The sequence below is a fragment of the Miniopterus natalensis genome, chromosome 10, assembly GCF_054644295.1.
Source record: "Miniopterus natalensis isolate mMinNat1 chromosome 10, mMinNat1.hap1, whole genome shotgun sequence".
Classification (NCBI taxonomy): domain Eukaryota; kingdom Metazoa; phylum Chordata; class Mammalia; order Chiroptera; family Miniopteridae; genus Miniopterus; species Miniopterus natalensis.
The window spans coordinates 72,372,992-72,392,001 of record NC_142090.1 but is presented as its reverse complement, the minus strand read 5'-3'; the positions used below and the strand labels follow the sequence as shown (position 1 = coordinate 72,392,001).

The following is a 19,010-nucleotide window of genomic DNA, read 5'->3' as shown; positions in this document are numbered from 1 at the left end:
GGGTGGGAAGGAAAATATTAAGGTGAGATTTTGGCCCTTTGCAATCACAGAGAGGAGAGTATAGACTTCATACAGGTGATTCTTTAAACCTTTCATGGTCTTCCCTTGGCTAGGATTTATAGAGTTAAAACACGCTCTGTATTGATACTCCCAGGAATAAAGAACTCTAACGATCCCCAAATGGTGTGATGCATAATAAAATCCCAAAATGAATTTTATGGTTGACGGATGCTATCACTTTCTCCCTGCTCAGTGAACTTACTGTTATTACAAGTTGGGGGATTGCAATGATGAGTTATTTTTCTAAATCAACCTGAGTATCGTGGAGTTTTCCTCTGAGAGTCACGGGTATTGGGAAGAACTTTCGATGTCACGTGTCTTGGTTGCTTGGGTAAGAAAACATGTCATTCAAAAACTGGCACCTGCTCAATAGGATTATAGAGTTTCTTCTAAAATGGGCAGTTAATGCTGTACAACCCATTAATTCTGTTGGAGGTTCGTTAAACACGAGAAAATGTTTAAAAAATATTTTCATTGATGATATTCTTTTAGTGAAATAGATACCTTTTAGCCTCTGTAATCAGAAGCAAAAATTATTAATAAAAATAGCAATGAGCAGAGATCTAACAGAGGTTTGTTAGAGAAAGTTGCATTCAGTCTTTGTGGTCTTTTCTCTCTGTGTTCCTGATGCTGTATTTTGTGGGGCCCTAAGGCTAGGCCAGCCTGATCGAAATGACCTTTGCCCCAGTAAAACATTTCCATTGAACTGCTTCTCCCCTACTTATCAGCCATTACGCAGTCCGAAAATTAGCACAGCATCTCCTGAAAGCCAGGCACAAACAATTTGGTCAGCAAAGAATAAATGGGATCATTCAGTGCTTCTTATTAAACACCCATAGAGAAGCACAGACCTACAGATTATCTCCGTATTAGAACAATACTTAGACATGACTCTAAAAACAGGGGAACCGAGAGGGTAATTGAAGCCATGGAGATAACTGTCTCCCTTAGCAATTTGTACAGCTTGAATTTTAAAAGATGTGAGTAGAGCTAGAATATAAAATAACAGACAGGAGCACATGTGGCCCAGGTGGTGTTGATTTTTTATACCTACAGGTGAGATGAAGGGATAAGCAACCAAGGTGATGAAGGGAAGATTTCAACCTTGACCTTGGATAAGGCAGAATTCTGACCAACCCTTAAAACCCAAGAGAAGAAACCTTGGAACAAAGCAGAGAGCCAGCCCTCTTCTGATTGTCTTTGAGGGAATACACTTGACTGCCAGACGCTTGTGGTCAGAAGCATTCACGACTTGCTGAACGATTACATGCCATTTCCATTGTAATTCAGCAATCAAATCTGACCTTTATCTCAATTTTCAGTAGATCCCATTTCCGTCCCAAGTCAGTAAATTCCTGTCCTTCGGTATTACTCATAATATTGGCACACGTGGGAGATCTGCACAGACCTGAGAAAAGTCCGCCACACCCTGGAAAAATCCTTACTAATAAAGATCAGAGTGGCCCTGGGTATATTCAGCAGCTGCAGCTGCTTACCCCCCTGGGCCCCACCCTCTGCTGTTTGCCAGTTTGGGATTTTAGGTTTAACTTCTACTTTGCTCCACATGTGGCTGCTCCAGAACCTTCAGGGAAAGATGTAGTGAGAGCGTTGGTGATGGTCCCCTTTAGGCCCAAACCTAAGTGGTTTTTAAAATATATATATGTTTTTATTGGTTTTAGAGAGAGAGGAAGGGAGAGGGAGAGACAGAAACATCAATGAGAGAGAAACATCAATCTGCCGCCTCCTGCACGCCCCCTACTGGGGATCGAGCCCACAACCTGGGCATGTGCTCACCGGGAATCGAACTGTGATCTCCTGGTTCATGGGTCGATGCTCAACCACTGAGCCATGCCGGTGGGGCCAAACCTAACTTTTGAGACTGCTTCAATTCAGAAGAGAAAAGCCAGGAATGGTGTCTTTTCCTTCTGAGTGATACAGGATGGCAGGCTGTGCGGAAATCTCAGTCTAGGGGACCCTAGAAAGAAGAGTTGGGTGGCACAGGCCTATGGAAGACCCATAGTGATTTGAATGTGTCCTTAGCTGAATGTCAGTCACTTACCTGTTCACTGGGGTGTTCAGACAGAGGCCAGCGTCCCTTATCACACAGTCAGAGATTTAGTTTCCCTACCCTTAGCAGCTTATCTCAGATGCCCATGCCCGAGCTCATAGAGATCGTTAGAAAGAATCTCCCTGGGTGAAGATGGGAGACAGTCCAATAGCTGTTTAGCTTGCTCCTACCTGCCACTCACGCCATTCAGCCACAACACATAAAGCTGGCTTTGTTGAAGGCCTAAGTAATTTTTAATCTCAGGAGAACTTTCCCCTTTTCACATACAGAGCACATTTTTTTAAAAGATCTGGCTAAGATTAATTTATTCTTGCCTCTCTGCAGTGGGGGGAAAGCATTGGCTGAGCACCTGTGAAGCAGGCGTCACAGAAATAGAACAGAGAGAGAAGTGAGCAAGATCTGATTTGAGCCCCCAAGGCACCCACCACTTAGTGAAGGAGCCGGGTGAGAAAATGAAGGCAGCAAAGCAGACAGAAGAGAATTTTAAAATAACAAAAAAGCTACAAAGAGGAAAAGAAGGATGTAGTGATAACAAACCACAATTCCCCCTCATGTTCTTAGTATGTATATCATGAGGCTTTCCTTATGTTTCCATAACATACTTTACTTAACCACCCTTCCCTTTGGGGTCAAACACGTTTTCAAAATTTTGCCTTTATAAATGATCTGACATGCACATCTCTACAAAAAACTCTTGACCTAAGTTGATATTTCTTAAGGATAAATTTCTAGCTGAGTAATTACTACCTACAGGTATGAACTGTGTTAATCTTTTATGTTTTTGCTTAACTACTTTCCATAAGCATGTGCCAGTTTTCACTTACATCAGCAACACATGAAAGTACTTGTTTTGTGATGCCCTTACCCGCTAGGATTCTTAGGAGGAGAAACCAAGTATTCTTGTCAGGATAATGGGGGGTGGGGGGTTATATTATTTTGTTCAAATTTACATTTCTTTTCTAGTGAGGTTGAGTATTCACAATTCATATTAATTCACTTATCTTTCTTCTGTAAATAATCTGTTTACCTCCTTTGCCCATTTTTCCATTGGGATTTTTCTCATTGATTTGAATAAGCTCTTTAAATATTAAGGATATAAATCTTTGTCATATTTGTTGCATGTAGTTTTCCCCATTTCGTTTCTTACCTATTTACTTATTTTTATACATATATGAGCAAAACTGTTTATTCATATTTTTAATTTAAAATTGCTTTTAAAATTAGAAAGCCCTTCCCAATGTTTTGGCCGAATACTCAATTTTATTTATTTTCTTCTATTTCTTCTAGAGTGCCACTTTCCACACAGGGCTTCAGTATACCTGGGATTTATTTTTGTAATGCAAAAGTAAACTTTCTTGATTAGCTATCACATACAACATTTTTCTTCATTTAATTTACTATTTTTGTTACCAGTATTTAAAAAAATCCATTTTATTCTGGAGGAAGTGAAATTCTGTTGACAAAGTTCCTCCAAATTAAATTTATTGAGTACAAAGTTAGTGAGTCATATTACCTCTGTGAGCTTTAGTTTCCTCATTTCTAAAGTTAAAAGATGAAAGACCTAAGGTTTTTTCTAGCTCCAAAATTCCTTTCTTAAATTGAAGACCCCCCCCCCCCAAGTTCAGCAGCATCCATACTTTTGAGTGTTAAAACAATTTGGGAGGAAATAGCATCATGTTATGTGGATACCAATTGATTATTCAGGAGGCTTTGAGTTTTTACTCTGGTATAATATGCCTGTCGATGCCAAGAATCATTCTGTTCTTTTATGTTCTAAAAATACTCCTGTGGATAGAACTTCTAAAAATTTGCTCTATGTGAAATGGTACTGATATGGGACAGATGGCTGATCTAACATATCTCACTAGAAGGATCTCTGCTGTCAGGATATTAAAGCCGTATTTCAAGACAAGTCATTAAATATTTGGAATTGTTTTTCTGAGTTCAGAATGTCCTGATGAGGACTGAGATACGGAACTCCCAAGTAATGACAAACAAAAAAATACTTGATTTTACTGCTTTAAACTCTTGGAAATGACAAGAAATTGCCCTAGTTGTTTTTACTGGCTAAGTTCATTAGCTAACCCCTATCCACAGCCGAGCTCCAAACCACCACTTTTAGAAAATGCAAATTTATATCTCTCCCACATCTCTCTCATAAAGAATTTGCTCTTTGAGGGCAATCCCATGTTTTACTTGAACTTTTATCCCCAGCGTCCTAGTACTAGGCTTTCAGTCACTTTGGGAACCTGAATCTGGTAGAGAAGGCAATTGTGGGTGATTTGAAATGTTTCCCAAGTTCAAGCCCTCAGGCCAAATCTCTACAAATCCAAGTGGTACCAGCTCCAGGATTCCAGTTATCAGAGATTTAAAGTTTTAAATTAAAGGTTTTGTACTTTGGGAAATTAACCTGGAAATGACAAGCAGAAAAAGCAAGGAGGCTCGTCTCCAATGGTCAGTTTGTAACTGTGGACAAGCCTGTGGGAGAATTCATACTTGCTGAAGAGTAGATATAAACTTTCAAACTTCAATGAGTCATAGTTCATGGAGCAAGGACCTTACCTGGGCAGGTTTGTATATGCAGATTTCCATCCTCATGAGCAAGCCAAGTGCACACTGATACTCAGGAAAAGAGAATGTTTAGGTGTCTGTATTGTCACTTAAATACTTCCATTTCTTTTCAGTCCATTCTTATCGTTTCCCCTCATACCCCCCCTAGAAAAAGAGGGAGTTCAGCCTACTACTGTGCAACCATATTTATTTTGTCATTTTTTAACCCCTTCTCTTCCATTTTATTTCTCAATTTTGTTTGCCCCTCCAATAGTTTTAGCAATATTTTGTTGCATTTTTAAATTCTCTTAACCTATTTTAATATCAACTTTCCATGGCCGTGCAATGGACCAAGAGTGACAGGATCTTACCTTTCTCCCAGCCTCCTTGCAAACTGTGAAATGAGGTTTCTGAGATGGTTACTGCAGAGACCAAAGGTGTGCCTCTCTAAAAACATCAAGGAATGTGTGAAACGTGAATAAACAAGAGTGTTTACTTAAAATGCTTTGTCTCTCCGTGCTCCCATGCTAAGTGATCTAGCAGTTGCTATGGTAACTAGGAATCTTTTATTCCATAACTTGCTTAAGTGCTGAGGCTGCCCTTTTTATTTACGCTTTGCCCTCTCTGAAGTCACACACCTGCACCAGGGTACACACAGACACACAAGCATATTTGCAAGCACACACGCAGACACCCACAGGTAAATGCACATTGACATACATACAAAAGAGATTGAAAAAGTTATAGAGTTCCTTGACTTGAAGCCTTTGCATTTTCCAAGTATATTACTTTATATTATCTTTATATTTTATTTTAAAATTTTTTCCAGCTTTATTGAGGTACGATTGGCAGATAAAAATTATATCTACTTAAGGTGCATGATGCGATGTTTTATTATACCTACGCATTGTAAAATGATTACCACAGTCAAGCTAATTAACACAGCCATACCTCATACAGCTACCATTAGGGAGAGACAGAGAGAGGAAGGGAGAGAGACCCTTAAGAGCTACTCTCTCAGCAAACTTCAGGTATTTGATACACTTTAAATTTGAAGAATGCTTCTTTTAGATCTGTTTGGAGTTAAGAGCTAGCTTTTTCTATAAGGAACAAACTAAACTGACAAACAAAAGAGAACCAGAGGCATGAATACATGGAACTGACCGACAGAGGTCAGAGGGGAGGGGACGGAGGGAACGAGATGGAAGAAGCTGGACGCAGACAACAGTGTGGTGATGGCCAAAGGCAGTGGGGCAGGGTCTGGGTGGAGGTGGGGAAAGTGGGGACATCTGTAATAGTGTCAACAATTTTTTTTAAACATTATTAATTACAGCCCTAGTCGGTGACAAGTGTATCTGCTACTACAATATAGAGACTTTGAGTCATAATTTAGCATAGGTTTTATCCCATCTTTGGGCTGCTTAGGAAAGTCTAGGATTTGAAGCCAGGCAGGTCTGTCTTCACTTGGTGTGGCTATCAGTTTAATTTGATTCAGGCCATAAGTTCTTTTAAGGGCTGCTATCATCTGAGTTTAATTTTTGTACTAAGAATTGGTTATTACCCATGGAATGGAAATGGACCCCACCCTTTGCAGGGGGTCGAGTGTAAAGCAAATTGTAGGATGTGAAATGCGCTAAACTGATGTAGGTATTAGATAAGAAAGAGTGTCCAGACAATAAAGCATGCAAGAATTACATTAAGTCAGGCAGGGAAATGCTAACACACTCTACTCCAAAGCTATTGGAGTGCGAGTTGTTTTCCTGGCATCGAGAGGGTGGATTGCATGACCTGCGTGGGGGCATCTAAATTCATGAGTTGACACGAGCTTCTCTGGAAGCGGAAAGGTCAGGTGTGCCAGATCATCCCCATTCGTGTCCCCTCCTTCACTCTAGCCCTGCTCTGCGCTGCGGGCACTGAGTTCTGACCCCCCCCATGGACTGTCACCCACAGTCATTTGCCTCCCACCGTCAAGTGGGACTTGGCTATTGGGAAATGTCGCAGATCAGCACGTGGGAGAGAGGTCAGGGTGTTTCTTCCCACCTCTGCCCTGTCTCCTACTGCAGTCCTGGCCATGACCGCACCCCTCGGTGACTGCAGCTCCTCCTTGGGAGCGTCTCTGTTACGCCTGTAGCTCCCGGTGGGATCCAGTACTCACTCTGACCTCCTCTTGCCCTTCTTTGCTGGTTTATGGTTATCTCACCATTTTTTGGTTAATTTCCTCAAACCTACCTACACGCCTGTAAATAATAGCCCCTTCATTAACACGTTCAGAACCCTGGCTACGTGTGCTTCTCTTTTTTGCCAGGATGATCCATTAAGCTAAAAAAGCATATTGAAATGTATACATGGGACGCAAAGATACTGACTTCATATTTCTAGACTTTACAGTCCTATCTCCCCCGCTCTTTTCTGCAGTAGGTTTACTGGTGGAAATTGGCCTCGGGGTCAAAGTCCCGGGCTTGCCCTAATTTAAGGGTTCTTAGACAAGTCGTTTTACATGGTAGTCATTAGCGGCAATAAGATTTAATTAAGTACAGTTCTTCTCTAGCAGCCGGAGTTTCCTATCCAGTCTTGCTTACTGGTCTCCTGTGGGAGTTCGTTCACATTGCGGAACAACTTTGTGTTTCCTTCACACCTACGGAAGTCAGACTTTACCTAGATTTTGTAACTTTGGGAATGATGAATCCTATTGGTCCCACTTAGGCTTTACTTTGAGTTATTAATCTTAATATGTGTGAGATTTTTAAAAGGAAGCAATTATCATGATTTAAATACTCCGGTTCTGCCAGAGTCGCCTGCACAAAGATGTATGGGGTGTCCCAAAAAATTGTGTACACACACTTTGAATAATTATGAAGGCAATGTTGATTAAAATACATTTCCTTTTCAAAATTGAGCTGTCAGCTGTTAAAGTGTGTATGCATTGTTTTGGGACACCCCGTCTTTGTCAGGTCAGCACTTTGCACTCTGATCAATCTGAACCCCTGCTCACCTTCACACACATCTGCCTACTTAATCTTTCCCTTAGTGTACTCTCCTAATCAGCTCTATCTTGCCAGCAATATTTTTTTACCTTTTTTTTTTTTTCAATCTGTTTACTTTTTTCCCCCAGGAGAATAAAGAATCATGAGATACACTGTCAGCAAATTTTGTGAAGGTTGTTCTCAGACAAAATTGTTTTTGGCCAGAAGAGATTTTTTTTTTCCGATGAGTGCATCAATTCTGCTGTACCCACATTTACAGGACAAGAATAGATGTGGACACTGGCGATTCCGTTTGCTAAGTGTGTGTGGATTTCCGTAGTACAAGATGAGAAGAGATACCCAACTGCTAACTCATGTGCATCTTTCCTGTTTAGAAGAGACAACACTTTGGCTTCTGTGAGAAAAGGAGAATCAAGGCAGCTGAATTTTGTAGCATCTTGGTGTTGGGAAAGATGCTGAGGTCATCTTGTCCATTTCCCACTCACTGAAGAGCTGTCTTCATTTGTTCTATAATGTTGACAGGCTCTGCTCAGATGACAGAGAGCTCATTGCCTCTCTGTTGTCAATACTCCTTAAATTAAGCTACAACTTTCCTCCTAGAACCTCATGAATAATCCTATGGCTCCCTTTCTTACAAGGCAGGGAGCTCAGAGTGGAAATTACTTACTATGGTTTCATTCTCCAGATCTCTTCTTTCTTAGACACTCCAGCTACCTGAACTGTACCTCACAGTGTATGTTTCTCAAATCCCCTTGTAGCTCCTTGGTGCCCACAAGTGAATTTATACTTTAGAAGGGAGACAAAAAAATTATATCAACATGTGCTCCTGAGAATGCCAAGTCAAAAGGACTCACATGCTGCCCAGGGCTTCACAGAGAAGGGCCAAGCAAATCAGACTGGGGAAGCAGGGGGGCTTCCTGGAGGAGGTGATTCTTGAAGTCAAGTTTGTGGGATGAATAAAAGTTAGACCAAGAAGGTTATGATATGAAAAGAGTCATACAAGCTACTGGCTATAAATGTTTTCTTAGTCTGTTCCAGCAGCTATAACAAAATACAACAGACTAGGTGGCTTATAGACAATAGAAATTTATTTCTCATAGTCCTGTGAGATGAAGGTACTGGCAGTTTCAGTGTCTGATGAGAGCCCACTTCCTGGTTCATAGATGGCCATCATTTTGCTGTGTCCTCACATGGCAGAAGAGATGAAGGATCTTCCTGAGGCCTCTTTTATAAGGGCACTAATCCCATTCATGAGGGCCCCACCCTCATAATCTAATTACCTCCCAAAGGCCTCACCTCCAGACGCCATCATACTGGGCATTATATTTTAACATATGAGATTTTGGATGGCGGACACAAACATTCAGTCCATAGCAAATGCCTTCCTATAAATAAATTAGCTTCTTTCGTTACTGTGTTCACAAACTTGAGGGGAAACAGCATCATGATTTGTGCCGTTTGTATGACCTTGAATGCCATGGCATCAGGCTAGGTGATTCTTTGTGTTCTCCATCTGAAGGGTCCCTGGTGCTGCCTGCCGCAGACAGGTTTGATTAGGGAGCACTGGGCCACATGAGGAATGTCGAGGATTCTGGTTGGGGCCAAATGGAACAGGAAGGGGAGATTAGAGGGCAAAAAAAATACACATCTCGCCCAGTTCATAGATTAGCCCATAGTTGGACCTATTCATGCCCACCCCCTTTTTTTTTCATGTGCCCTACACTGAGGGACAGTACCATTTAGGGAATGCCTTCCTGGTGTTGTGTTAGTTACATGGCCTCTTATATGTGGGTTGCATGGGAGTTTCACTTGGTAGAATTCTGACAGATGGAATAAATATAACCCTCAAGTTCAAAACAGTCATCTTATGTTATGAGCTTTGTAATACAAAAGTGACCTTTGAGCCATGTGAGATAGGAGTCTTTGTTTTAAAGGTAATTCACTCACTCTCTTGCTTGCTCATTAATTTGCATGTTCAATAAACATTTATCAAGTGACTATCACGTGCCAGGCCACTTTGTGTTAGGAGGAAGAACAGAGGTCACAGCCCTTGCCCTCAAGATGTCATCATTTAGTGGAGAACTCAGGAGGAGTGGATAATTAGGGGTCAGTGCGATGGGTGTCATGACAGGGTTCTTTGGGCATCTCATCTGGATGGAGGGAGTTAGATGCAGGAGACATGTCAAAGAAGATTGATGATAAATATGAGTTGCATTGTATGTAATGGTTTGTGCCTTTTGGGGTTCATAGATTCAGGGAGACTCAGAACTCTGGACTCTGACTAGAAAAATGTGCCTACACATAAAATTTTATATACTCGATGAGGGTTCTCTGAGTCTCTAAAGCCCATCCATGAACCCCTAGTTAAATGCTATTGTAAGAGTTGGTGCTCATAGAGCAGCAGGGACATGAGGCCATGGAGAATGCCAGTGGCTGCTTTAGGTGGGTACTTGGGAGAGGAATATTTTCCATTATCTCTACTATGGAAAAAGCAAGCAAGCCATGTGGCAATCCCAGCAGGCCTCAGTGATCACTCTCTCTTGCTAGTGTTGGTGGTAAGTGGAAATATAAATATAGTCAGAAACATGGTTCAGGACAGCACAAGTTAAGATCTGCCAAACGGGGAACAGCAATTCTTCATCTTACGTTTTTTTAAAAAATCAGTCAGGGGTCATGTGGTGATGAGCTGTTCTCATGGCTCATCGATGGCTTCCCAGATCCCTCCCCTCGTTACCCCCTCTTGTTTCCTTTGCTAGCCCCTCCCCCGGGTGAGCCCCATGGATCACTATTACCCTCTGAGGTTTCTAAGCTTTTCTGCAGAAAGACATAAAACCATCAGCAGGGGTTCTCTACCCTCAGCAGTCCACAAAGTACCCGGCAATGTTTTTTTCATAACTTGTTTATCCCGTTACGCCCCCTGAACCCATTTTTCCAATAATCTCATTAGGCCACCAACTCAAGTTCCATAAGATGGTCTCAGTTCCCCTTGTACTAAGAAGATAGCCCATCTCCCAGGATCTAGCTCAGCTTCCCTATAATCTCTACTTTAATTTTTTCTGAATCTTCACCCATCCGCCTCCTCGTGATCCTCTCCAAAAGGATGAAATCCCAGTCCCTTTATAGCCTAACCCCTCCACTGTGTTTCTGACCTGTCACGGCGCCCCGCTCACCTCACTGCTCCCCCAGCCATGCAGGCTCTGCAGCTGAGTCCCTCCCTTCATGGTGACTTTCCTAGGAGGCGGTCTCCCCTGTCCACTTCCTCCCCACTCGCTCACGCCTCAACACCACTCTTCCACCACTAGACCTACAGGGATCTTTCCATCGCTGTGTCCTAGACTTACTGTCTTTGTGAACTTGACAGCGTCAGACAAGCCTTTCCCTTGAGTCTCCTGCGACAGTACCCTCCAGGCCCTCCTGACTCACCTGGATTTTACCTTTTCGTAATCTCTGCCCGTCGGTCGCCTCCATGACTCTGATTCCCTACCTCTTCCCCCTACTTTCTGTTTTTTCTCTTTATCTTCATCTTCATACTTCCCTTTCTCTCCTGTTCCCTCTTAACAATCTCATCCACTCCCCAGACTTGAATAATTCACAAATTTGTCTCTGTCCCTGACCTTTGTCCAGGGGCCTAGTTCTTTATTTCTAACTGCCTGCTAAACATCGACAGCATGATGTATCATCAGCACTAAAACACCCACTGTCTGAAGCCAGACTCATCGCTCTCACCAGAACCAGTTTCTCTGTACGTTTTTGTCCCATTAAATGGCATCCCATCCTCTGTCACCCACGGTCATCTTTGAGCATCACATCCCATGAGCTACAGCTTTGCATTGTCTCTTGCATTTGGCCTCATCAGGGTGCTCGCCAAGTTAGACTTACGTTGTTATGGAGCCTATTAACTTGCTATTTAAGGGCAGGGTACTCATCTTATTCATCTCTGCGTGCCGCTTGGTGGCCGGCATGTGCCTTTCCAAAGGAGATCCTCACTGTTTGTTGAATAAATGACTGTGAATTAAGTGTTTTATTGTTTTACTTGCATTTCATGAGCTATTTGTCATTGAACATATTTTCCATCATTAGTTCTCTAAATACTTTTATTCTTAACCAAGCAAGCACTAGAATAAAGTTTCACACCCAGAACCAACCATGGTTACTTCTGCTCTTTTTCGGGAAGAGCAAGTAGGTGAGGATGCTCGGGTTGGGAGGCATACATTTACCCTTCCTTCTTTAGAGCCAGCTATGATACAGAGGGTTACTGTGTTTTCATGGCAATTTTAGATAACTTACATCTCCCTTTATACATCGATTTTTCTGCTTTCTCTCTTCTTGATTTTTAACAGGTTTTCAAAATGGAAACTACCACTATGACATTAGATGCTATTGATAGTACATCAATATGATTCAGCTCTTCCCCTGCCCAGCAGACGGTAGCTGCTCTGTGCACAGCCCTGTAATGCATATTAGTTGCACAGACATTAGGAAAGCCCTTCCCATCCATATGTGTGTGCATGGCCCGTGGAAGTTAATAATGCCATATATCACGTGCACGGAGAATGTACAATGTACTTCAGAACAACGGTGGGCTCATACAAAATGAGTATTGGCTTACGAGAAGAGGAAAACCAGGGAAACAATTCTGGCCTTTCAAATCTACTGTTTACTGAATTATTTGTTTCTGTGTGTCTCAGTATCCCAGACCCACATTCTGCCTGTTTTTGGTGTGTGATTTTCATTATCTGCCCCTCTCTCTAGCCACCTTGTTTCACGTGGATAACAAAAGAAGCCCTTTGGAAAAATGAAAGATAGCACTTACACATTGGTATTCATGTTGCAGGACTCACACTGCTGTCCTTGGGGAGTTTAACAATGAATATCCAACATTAATTGCCACAGTAACTGCGTGTCTGACCTTGCTGAAATGTAATACATCAGCTTTACATAGGAAAATTATTTGCCACTAAAAGATTTAAAAAGAATCATCATAAAATTATGTTGCTGTTTAGAACGACCAATATTTTCTGTTTTTAAGATCCTGGAGGATCCAAATGACTAGGTCCCTACGTTTTCTTAGGGGTCAGGACTCTGGGAGCTGAATTCATAATTTTATCACTGATTTAGTTGACAGTTATAACAAGATGAGGGCTTTGTTTTTCTTACGAAGAGTGAATAAAATACATTGAGATCCCTGATAGGTCTGTGGAGCTGATTAATAATGAGGCAGAACAGACTTAGTACCTTTTATCCTTTGGGGAAGGATATTCCTTATGCTTGTACTTAATTATAAGGTAGGGTTTTCTGTCAGCAGCAGAAACATGCTAGGAACCCTAGGACATGTTTTTCTTTTTAAAGAAGAGACATCATTTTTAAGACGAAGCCTACTTACAATCAACTTTTCTTGCTTTGATCTTTTGCTCAAATCCTCAGACAGAGGCAAGATTTTCTTACATGTATTTTAAAGTTCTTTTTCCCAGGCTCCCTTAGGCTTCCCGGGTGTCACCCATGGGGAGAATTTCACACGCACACTCTGGAAATGTTCATCACTTGGGTCAGGCTGCACACTGCTGGGTCAGCAGCGAGCCCGACTCCCCGAGTCCGGCAGCCACGTCAGCGGGCCACGCTGGCTCTGGGCTGTGGAAGCTGCGTGTGCAGAAATGAGTGATTGTTCAGCCCTCTCTCTCTTTCCAAAGGGACTGAGGTGAAGAAAGTCAGTGCACTCACCCATGACATCCGAATTTCAGCCTAGATGAGATTCTCACTAGAGATCCATTGTTGCTTGTACCCTGGCGAAACAAGTACATGATAGATTGGAAGGGCCATCTCAAGCCTGGAAAACAAATGGGCCGAGTGATGGAATGGGCGGCTTGGGGCCCACCTTTTAAAGCAAGGCTTCCACATGGAGTAGGATACTATCTACCGCCACTCCTTAACGTGGCTTGTTCGCGTTCATATTTAAATGATGTTATAAATGACTTTCCCGTTTTAAAAGAGTGATTGTTTACTAAGCATTAACCAGGGAAAAGGGAAAACACATGCCGTGCGTATGTTGTGTTTTTTTGAAACTCTGGATCTTTCAACTCAGATCATTCAGGTAGCTTTCAAAGCGAACTCTCTGAATCCTACCCCCACTTTATGATTTTTCTATTTGCTTTAAAGTATTTCTCTTTCCCTCATGCTTTATGTGTCCTTAGAACTTGAGCCTGGACACTGCCCAAGAGGGAGATTTTTGACCCGTCTCCTAATTTGTTCTGAACCTTTACAGAAATTCTGGTGCAAAGCAACTCAAGGAAATGCAGCTGTAGTTAGCTCCTTTTCTTTCTTTTTAATTCTCTCTCCCTTTTTGCCTTCTCCCGTCCCCAATGAAAGCAGGATGTTGAAGTGACGACTGTTAGAGAGCAAGAGCAGAACGTCCTGGTGCTGAGGAAAGTGCAGCGCTGTGGCCCGGCCCCCCCAGGCGGGAGCGCAGACGGCGATGGGAGGTGAGTTTCCACCGAGGCTCGCTCCCGCTTCCCTTCCCTTCCCTTCCCTTCCTTTCCCTTCCCTTCCCTTCCCCTCCCCGGCCTGCCTTCCCTCCCCGCTCCATCTCACTCCCTGCTCTGCCTCCCCTTTCCTCCCCCCTCCCTTTTCTCTCCGCCTCCCCAGCCTCCTAGCTGACTGCAGAGCTCTTAGCAGCCAGATGGACTCAGTTCCCAGGGAAAGACCGAGATGGCCAAGATCTGTTAGCATTTAGGGGATGCCTTTGTTAGTCACCCGGCATCATGGGCAGCTCCCGGCTGAGGGTCTCTGACCCCCACCTGGAGAGGAAGGACCCCGCGGGGCTCTCAGGCCGAGAGCGGCCCTTGCCCACCTTCGATGTGCCTTATTTCAAATACATTGACGAGGAGGATGACGATGAATGGAGCAGCCGCTCGCAGTCCTCGACCGAGGATGACTCCGTGGACTCTCTGCTCTCTGACAGATACGTGGTCGTGTCCGGGACCCCAGAGAAGATCTTGGAGCACCTTTTGAATGACTTGCACCTGGAAGAAGTCCAGGACAAAGAAACAGGTAAGACCGGGCGGCTGCCTGTCTCCCGCCTGCAGACCCAGCAGCGCCTGCCCTTGTCGGCATCCGGAGGAGCCCGGCTCCCGCTGTCGCTGCGCCCGGGTGGGCTGATCCAGCATATGCTTCGCGCCCCTCCCCCTCGGCCCCGTGCTGTTTTGTTTAAATCCAGTAAATGGACACATGTAGATCCAAGCAGCTGCCTGGGAAGTAGCTGTACAAAAAGGGTAGGAAGGCAGATGTTCTGGTTTCTTTGGCAGTTTTTACCCGATCTCACCTAAAGGCGGTTGGCAAGGGGCCAGCGTTCACTAGCCGGCGTTCCATGGGAAGAAATGCAAAGCGAGGGGGTTAGCAAGCATTCACCTGGCCTGTGTGAGGCACTGAACTGGGGGGAGTAGGCTCCCAGGGAAATGTCAACAATTAATGCAACTACTCAGCAACTGTCAGCTTAGCAACTTCTGCCTTTTCCCAAGTGGTTTACAAACTGCCCAGAGCACGCCCTGCTGTGCACAACAGGATACGAATAGCTTCTCAGGCCAGAAATTATAATTCACTGAAGTCTTCCTGGTCAGACTTCTTGTCTTGTCTATTTAATCTGGGAGCAAAATACCCGTTTAGTGTTTTCAGCTTTGCACTTTTGCAAATACTACTGTTGCACTTACAGAATGACCTAACCACACTTTCTTTTTCACAGAAGGGTGAGTCCTTGCTTCTCTAAACCAGAATTTGTAATTTGTTCCAGCCTAGAGCAATTATTCCAATGAATAGGCCTCTGGCTATAGCCTGGATTCTGTAACTTGATCCCCTGACCAAAATGCACTGTTTGCTGCCCCCCCCCCCCCCCCCAGCACCTGTGATGCCCACAGTTTGTGATCATATATTGACTGCGTCAGGAAAGGGCATTTTTTGGTTGCGTTAGTACAAAGTAACTCCTTAGGTTTTTCATGCATGCAGGAAGGATTGTGAAATGACAGCTTAGGTGGGAGCAAGAATTTGCTTGGGTCCCAGAAGGTCTGTCTGAACCTAATTGAAGTCTCGCCCTACGGTGCATTTTAAAGACGTTAAGAGAAACAAAGGTGTGTGCAATGTCACTGGGTAAGAGAAAAAAAGCAACATGACCCAGTCAGGTGTCTACAGTAATGTTATGTTTGATCTCAGAATTCCAATAAATACTTTATTTTGCGTATGTATGTTTGGGAGGGAAATCAGTAGTCATTTGTACACAAACTAACTAAAAGAAAAATGTATTCTCGTGGCATTTGCTGGGCTATGTTTGTGTGCCCTGTCGATCAATAGCTTGTGCATTTGAGCACAAACTCAAATCCCGCGGTCTGCATCATCAGAGATAATCCTCGTGGAACTGGCCGTGATTTTCCATGTACTGATTCCCAGACTGCTTTACGCAGGTGGTTTGGACTAGAATATCGGCAAATCACCTGCCATGAGGAGGACACCTTTAAATATGGCTAGCGGTTTGGGGGGATTGAATGCTCTTTTCTTAATAGCACCGCAGTTTATTCTTTAATACAAGACTTTGTGTCCAGGTCATATTGATAAGAGTAGAAATTATTAAAGCCAATACCAGGCCTACCTTGATTTCTTTTTTTTTTTCTTTCTCCTTGTCATTAGTTTCTTGTGAAAGATGCCTAGGTGCCCTCTAACAAGTTCCCACTATTTAACACTGGGAATGAGAAATTGCCCCGATTACTGTTACAAATGCCCAGGAGTTGCCTCCTGTGGGGAAATGGTATTGTGCATGGTGTCTAGTGACTGTTATTCCACTTACTTATCAATTATACCAATTCTAGGGTCAGATATGTCACTTTAGCCACGTGCTCAGCCAAGCCAAGGGGACTAGACGCAGTGGTTTGACCTAAGCAGGGCGGGAAGAAGCCCATTGGGATCAGCCTCTCCTGCTGATTTTCTTAGAGTTTGTGGAAGACACACTTCCTATTAGTGCACAGACACTCGAGGGGGAAAATTGTAACAACTTTTCCTCCAATCAAAGAGAATTTTATGAACATAGAGAAGTCAAGCCCTGGCCGATGTGGCTCAGTTGGTTGGGCGTCATCCTGTGCACCAAAAGATGGCTGGTTTGATTCCCAGTCACAACACTTCCCTGGGTTGCTCAATACTGAAGGGGATGTACACAGGAGGCAGCCAGTCAATGTTGCACTCTCATATCGATGTTTCTCTCTTCTCCCTTCCTTTCTCTCTAAAAATCAGTAAACCATTCTTTTAAAATAAAAAAGTTAACTTTAGATTCATGTGCATGTAACAGGGATGCCTAAATGGAAGTCACATGCAGTTCTTTAAAACTTCACCCACAGCGCTATCAACAGAAAAGCCACCATGTGGTCCTTGTTGATAAAATTAAAAGAAAGATCATAAATATGAAATAAAATACATTTTATGTACAAACTGAAGAAAAGTGGTTATGAGTGTGTTGTAGCTGGAACACTAAGTGAATCACATGTTTCAAGTAATTGAGGCTCCTTGTCACCGTCAGAGGTGAAGTCTCGCTCTTTATCTTGGTCAGGCCAGCAGTCCTCGGTATAAAAGCCCTATGTGTGCAGGAGCCTGATAGAGTCGCTTAAACATATGGAAGACAGATGGAGGGAAATGAGAAAGGGCTGCAATAAAAGTATGCAGCAACGATTTTATGTTCTTGAGCGCCCCTTTTAGGGAGATGGAGCCATATGGGGCCGGGTGGAGCCATACGGTGGGCTTCCACATGTCCCCAATGGCAATGAGGAGGAAAGGGGCACCTGGGAGGAAATAAATGGTCCTGGTGGCTGGGGTGAGCCTGTCCAGGATCCTGACATTCCCGTACCCACCAGAGGTTGGGAGAGATAACCAAGCGTGAGATGCGAGTTATTTCCCATCTCTTCTCCACAAGAGTCACTTCATTGTGAAAATGTAGGTGCCAGGCAAGTAGAAGAAACCTTCGATATCACAAAGGACAAGTTGAAGTGATTTTAATTGATGTTGACACACAAGTGGGGAAGTCTATTCAATTAAATGGAAAAGAAAGGAGAATGTGAGGGTTATTGGGATAACCTGTTTCTGTTGTACCTGAGTTCATAGGGTATTCCACCACCAAATCAGACTGAGTCTTACAGCAAAAGTAGTATCAGAGATGCTTAAAAGCCATCTCCTCATGATTTCCCCTAAATGATTAGGTCGACACAACACTTGTTTACCATGTGGCTTTCCGTAATCCCCTGTGAGCATACCTTTCCTCCCTGGTAGTACCAGGCACAGGGAGTCATCCTGAGAATGTCTGTGGAATCAATGAATGAATGATTCTTCATTGTTTATATATACATATATATATTTAAATATATCTTTATTGATTTAAGACAGAGGAAGGGAAAGAGAGAGAGAGAAACATCAGTGATGAGAAAGTCGTCATTGACCGGCTGCCTCCTGCACGCCCCCGACTGGGGATCGATCCTGCAACCTGGGCATGTGCCCTGACCAGGAATCGAACCGCAATCTCCTGGATCCTAGGTTGACACTCAACCGCTGAGCCACACCGGCCGGGTTCTTCATTGTTTAAAATGGAACAACTATTTGAGGCCTGGTAACTGGGTATCTGTGAACGTGGAAGGTGACTGAAGCCGTTTTGAAAGACCTCCTTTCCTTTCAAGGTTCAGGTTCTAACTTGAAACATTTGGGGTGTTGGAGAGAAGTGAAGCAGCTGTATCTTTCATCTTCCCAGAGTAGGGCAGGCACCACTGGAAGGAAGAGAAAGGAGGGGCAGTGAGTAGAGGGGAAGGTGGAGCTGGTCCACAGCCCGCCCTGGGTGGAGGGTCTGCCCTGGGCCCTGCCCCTGTGTAACCCTTTCCCCACCCTCAAGAGGATGAAGCCTGTTTTACTAGACAGGCTTCTGGGAATAACGATTTCTGTTTCCAAGCGGGGGGGGGGGGGGGGGGGGGACGACTACACATCGGATGGATTATATGCAGAAAAACCTCCTCATTGATTTTTCTAAGTCTGCGTTATGACAGATCGACCTTAGGGAAAACACGAGGAGATGCATCGTGTGCCCTCTTCTTTTTTAATTTCCTATTCTTTATTCATCTGCTTGATGAAAAGGTGCTATGATTACAGGTTTCCAAGAAAAGCAAGCAAACAGGGAACAGGACAGAGAAACTAGGGAAAGCCTCCCAGCTGATCTTATTAGGCCTGACCTGATTTCTTCAGGTATGGCTGATTTTTTTTTTAACTTCATGGGTTCTTATGCAGTATATTCTGTTAGCGTGTGCTCAGTGTGGGGGTGTCTACCAGCCTGCTCTGACCGTGTC

General features: G+C 43.6%; 1 protein-coding gene across 2 annotated transcripts in view; it reads left to right on the top strand.

Moving 5' to 3' along the window:
* Positions 1-19,010, top strand: part of RAPGEF5 (Rap guanine nucleotide exchange factor 5) — a 190,289-nt gene that overhangs the window by 116,700 nt on the left and 54,579 nt on the right. Inside the window, exons 10-11 of one of the 2 annotated variants that reach the window (XM_087821202.1) lie at positions 14,029-14,138; positions 14,618-14,706. In XM_087821202.1, the coding sequence (XP_087677328.1) occupies positions 14,029-14,138; positions 14,618-14,706 (199 nt within the window). Of the gene's footprint in view, positions 1-14,025; positions 14,139-14,617; positions 14,707-19,010 lie in introns of both variants that reach the window. The other variant, XM_087821201.1, reaches the window with a different exon arrangement.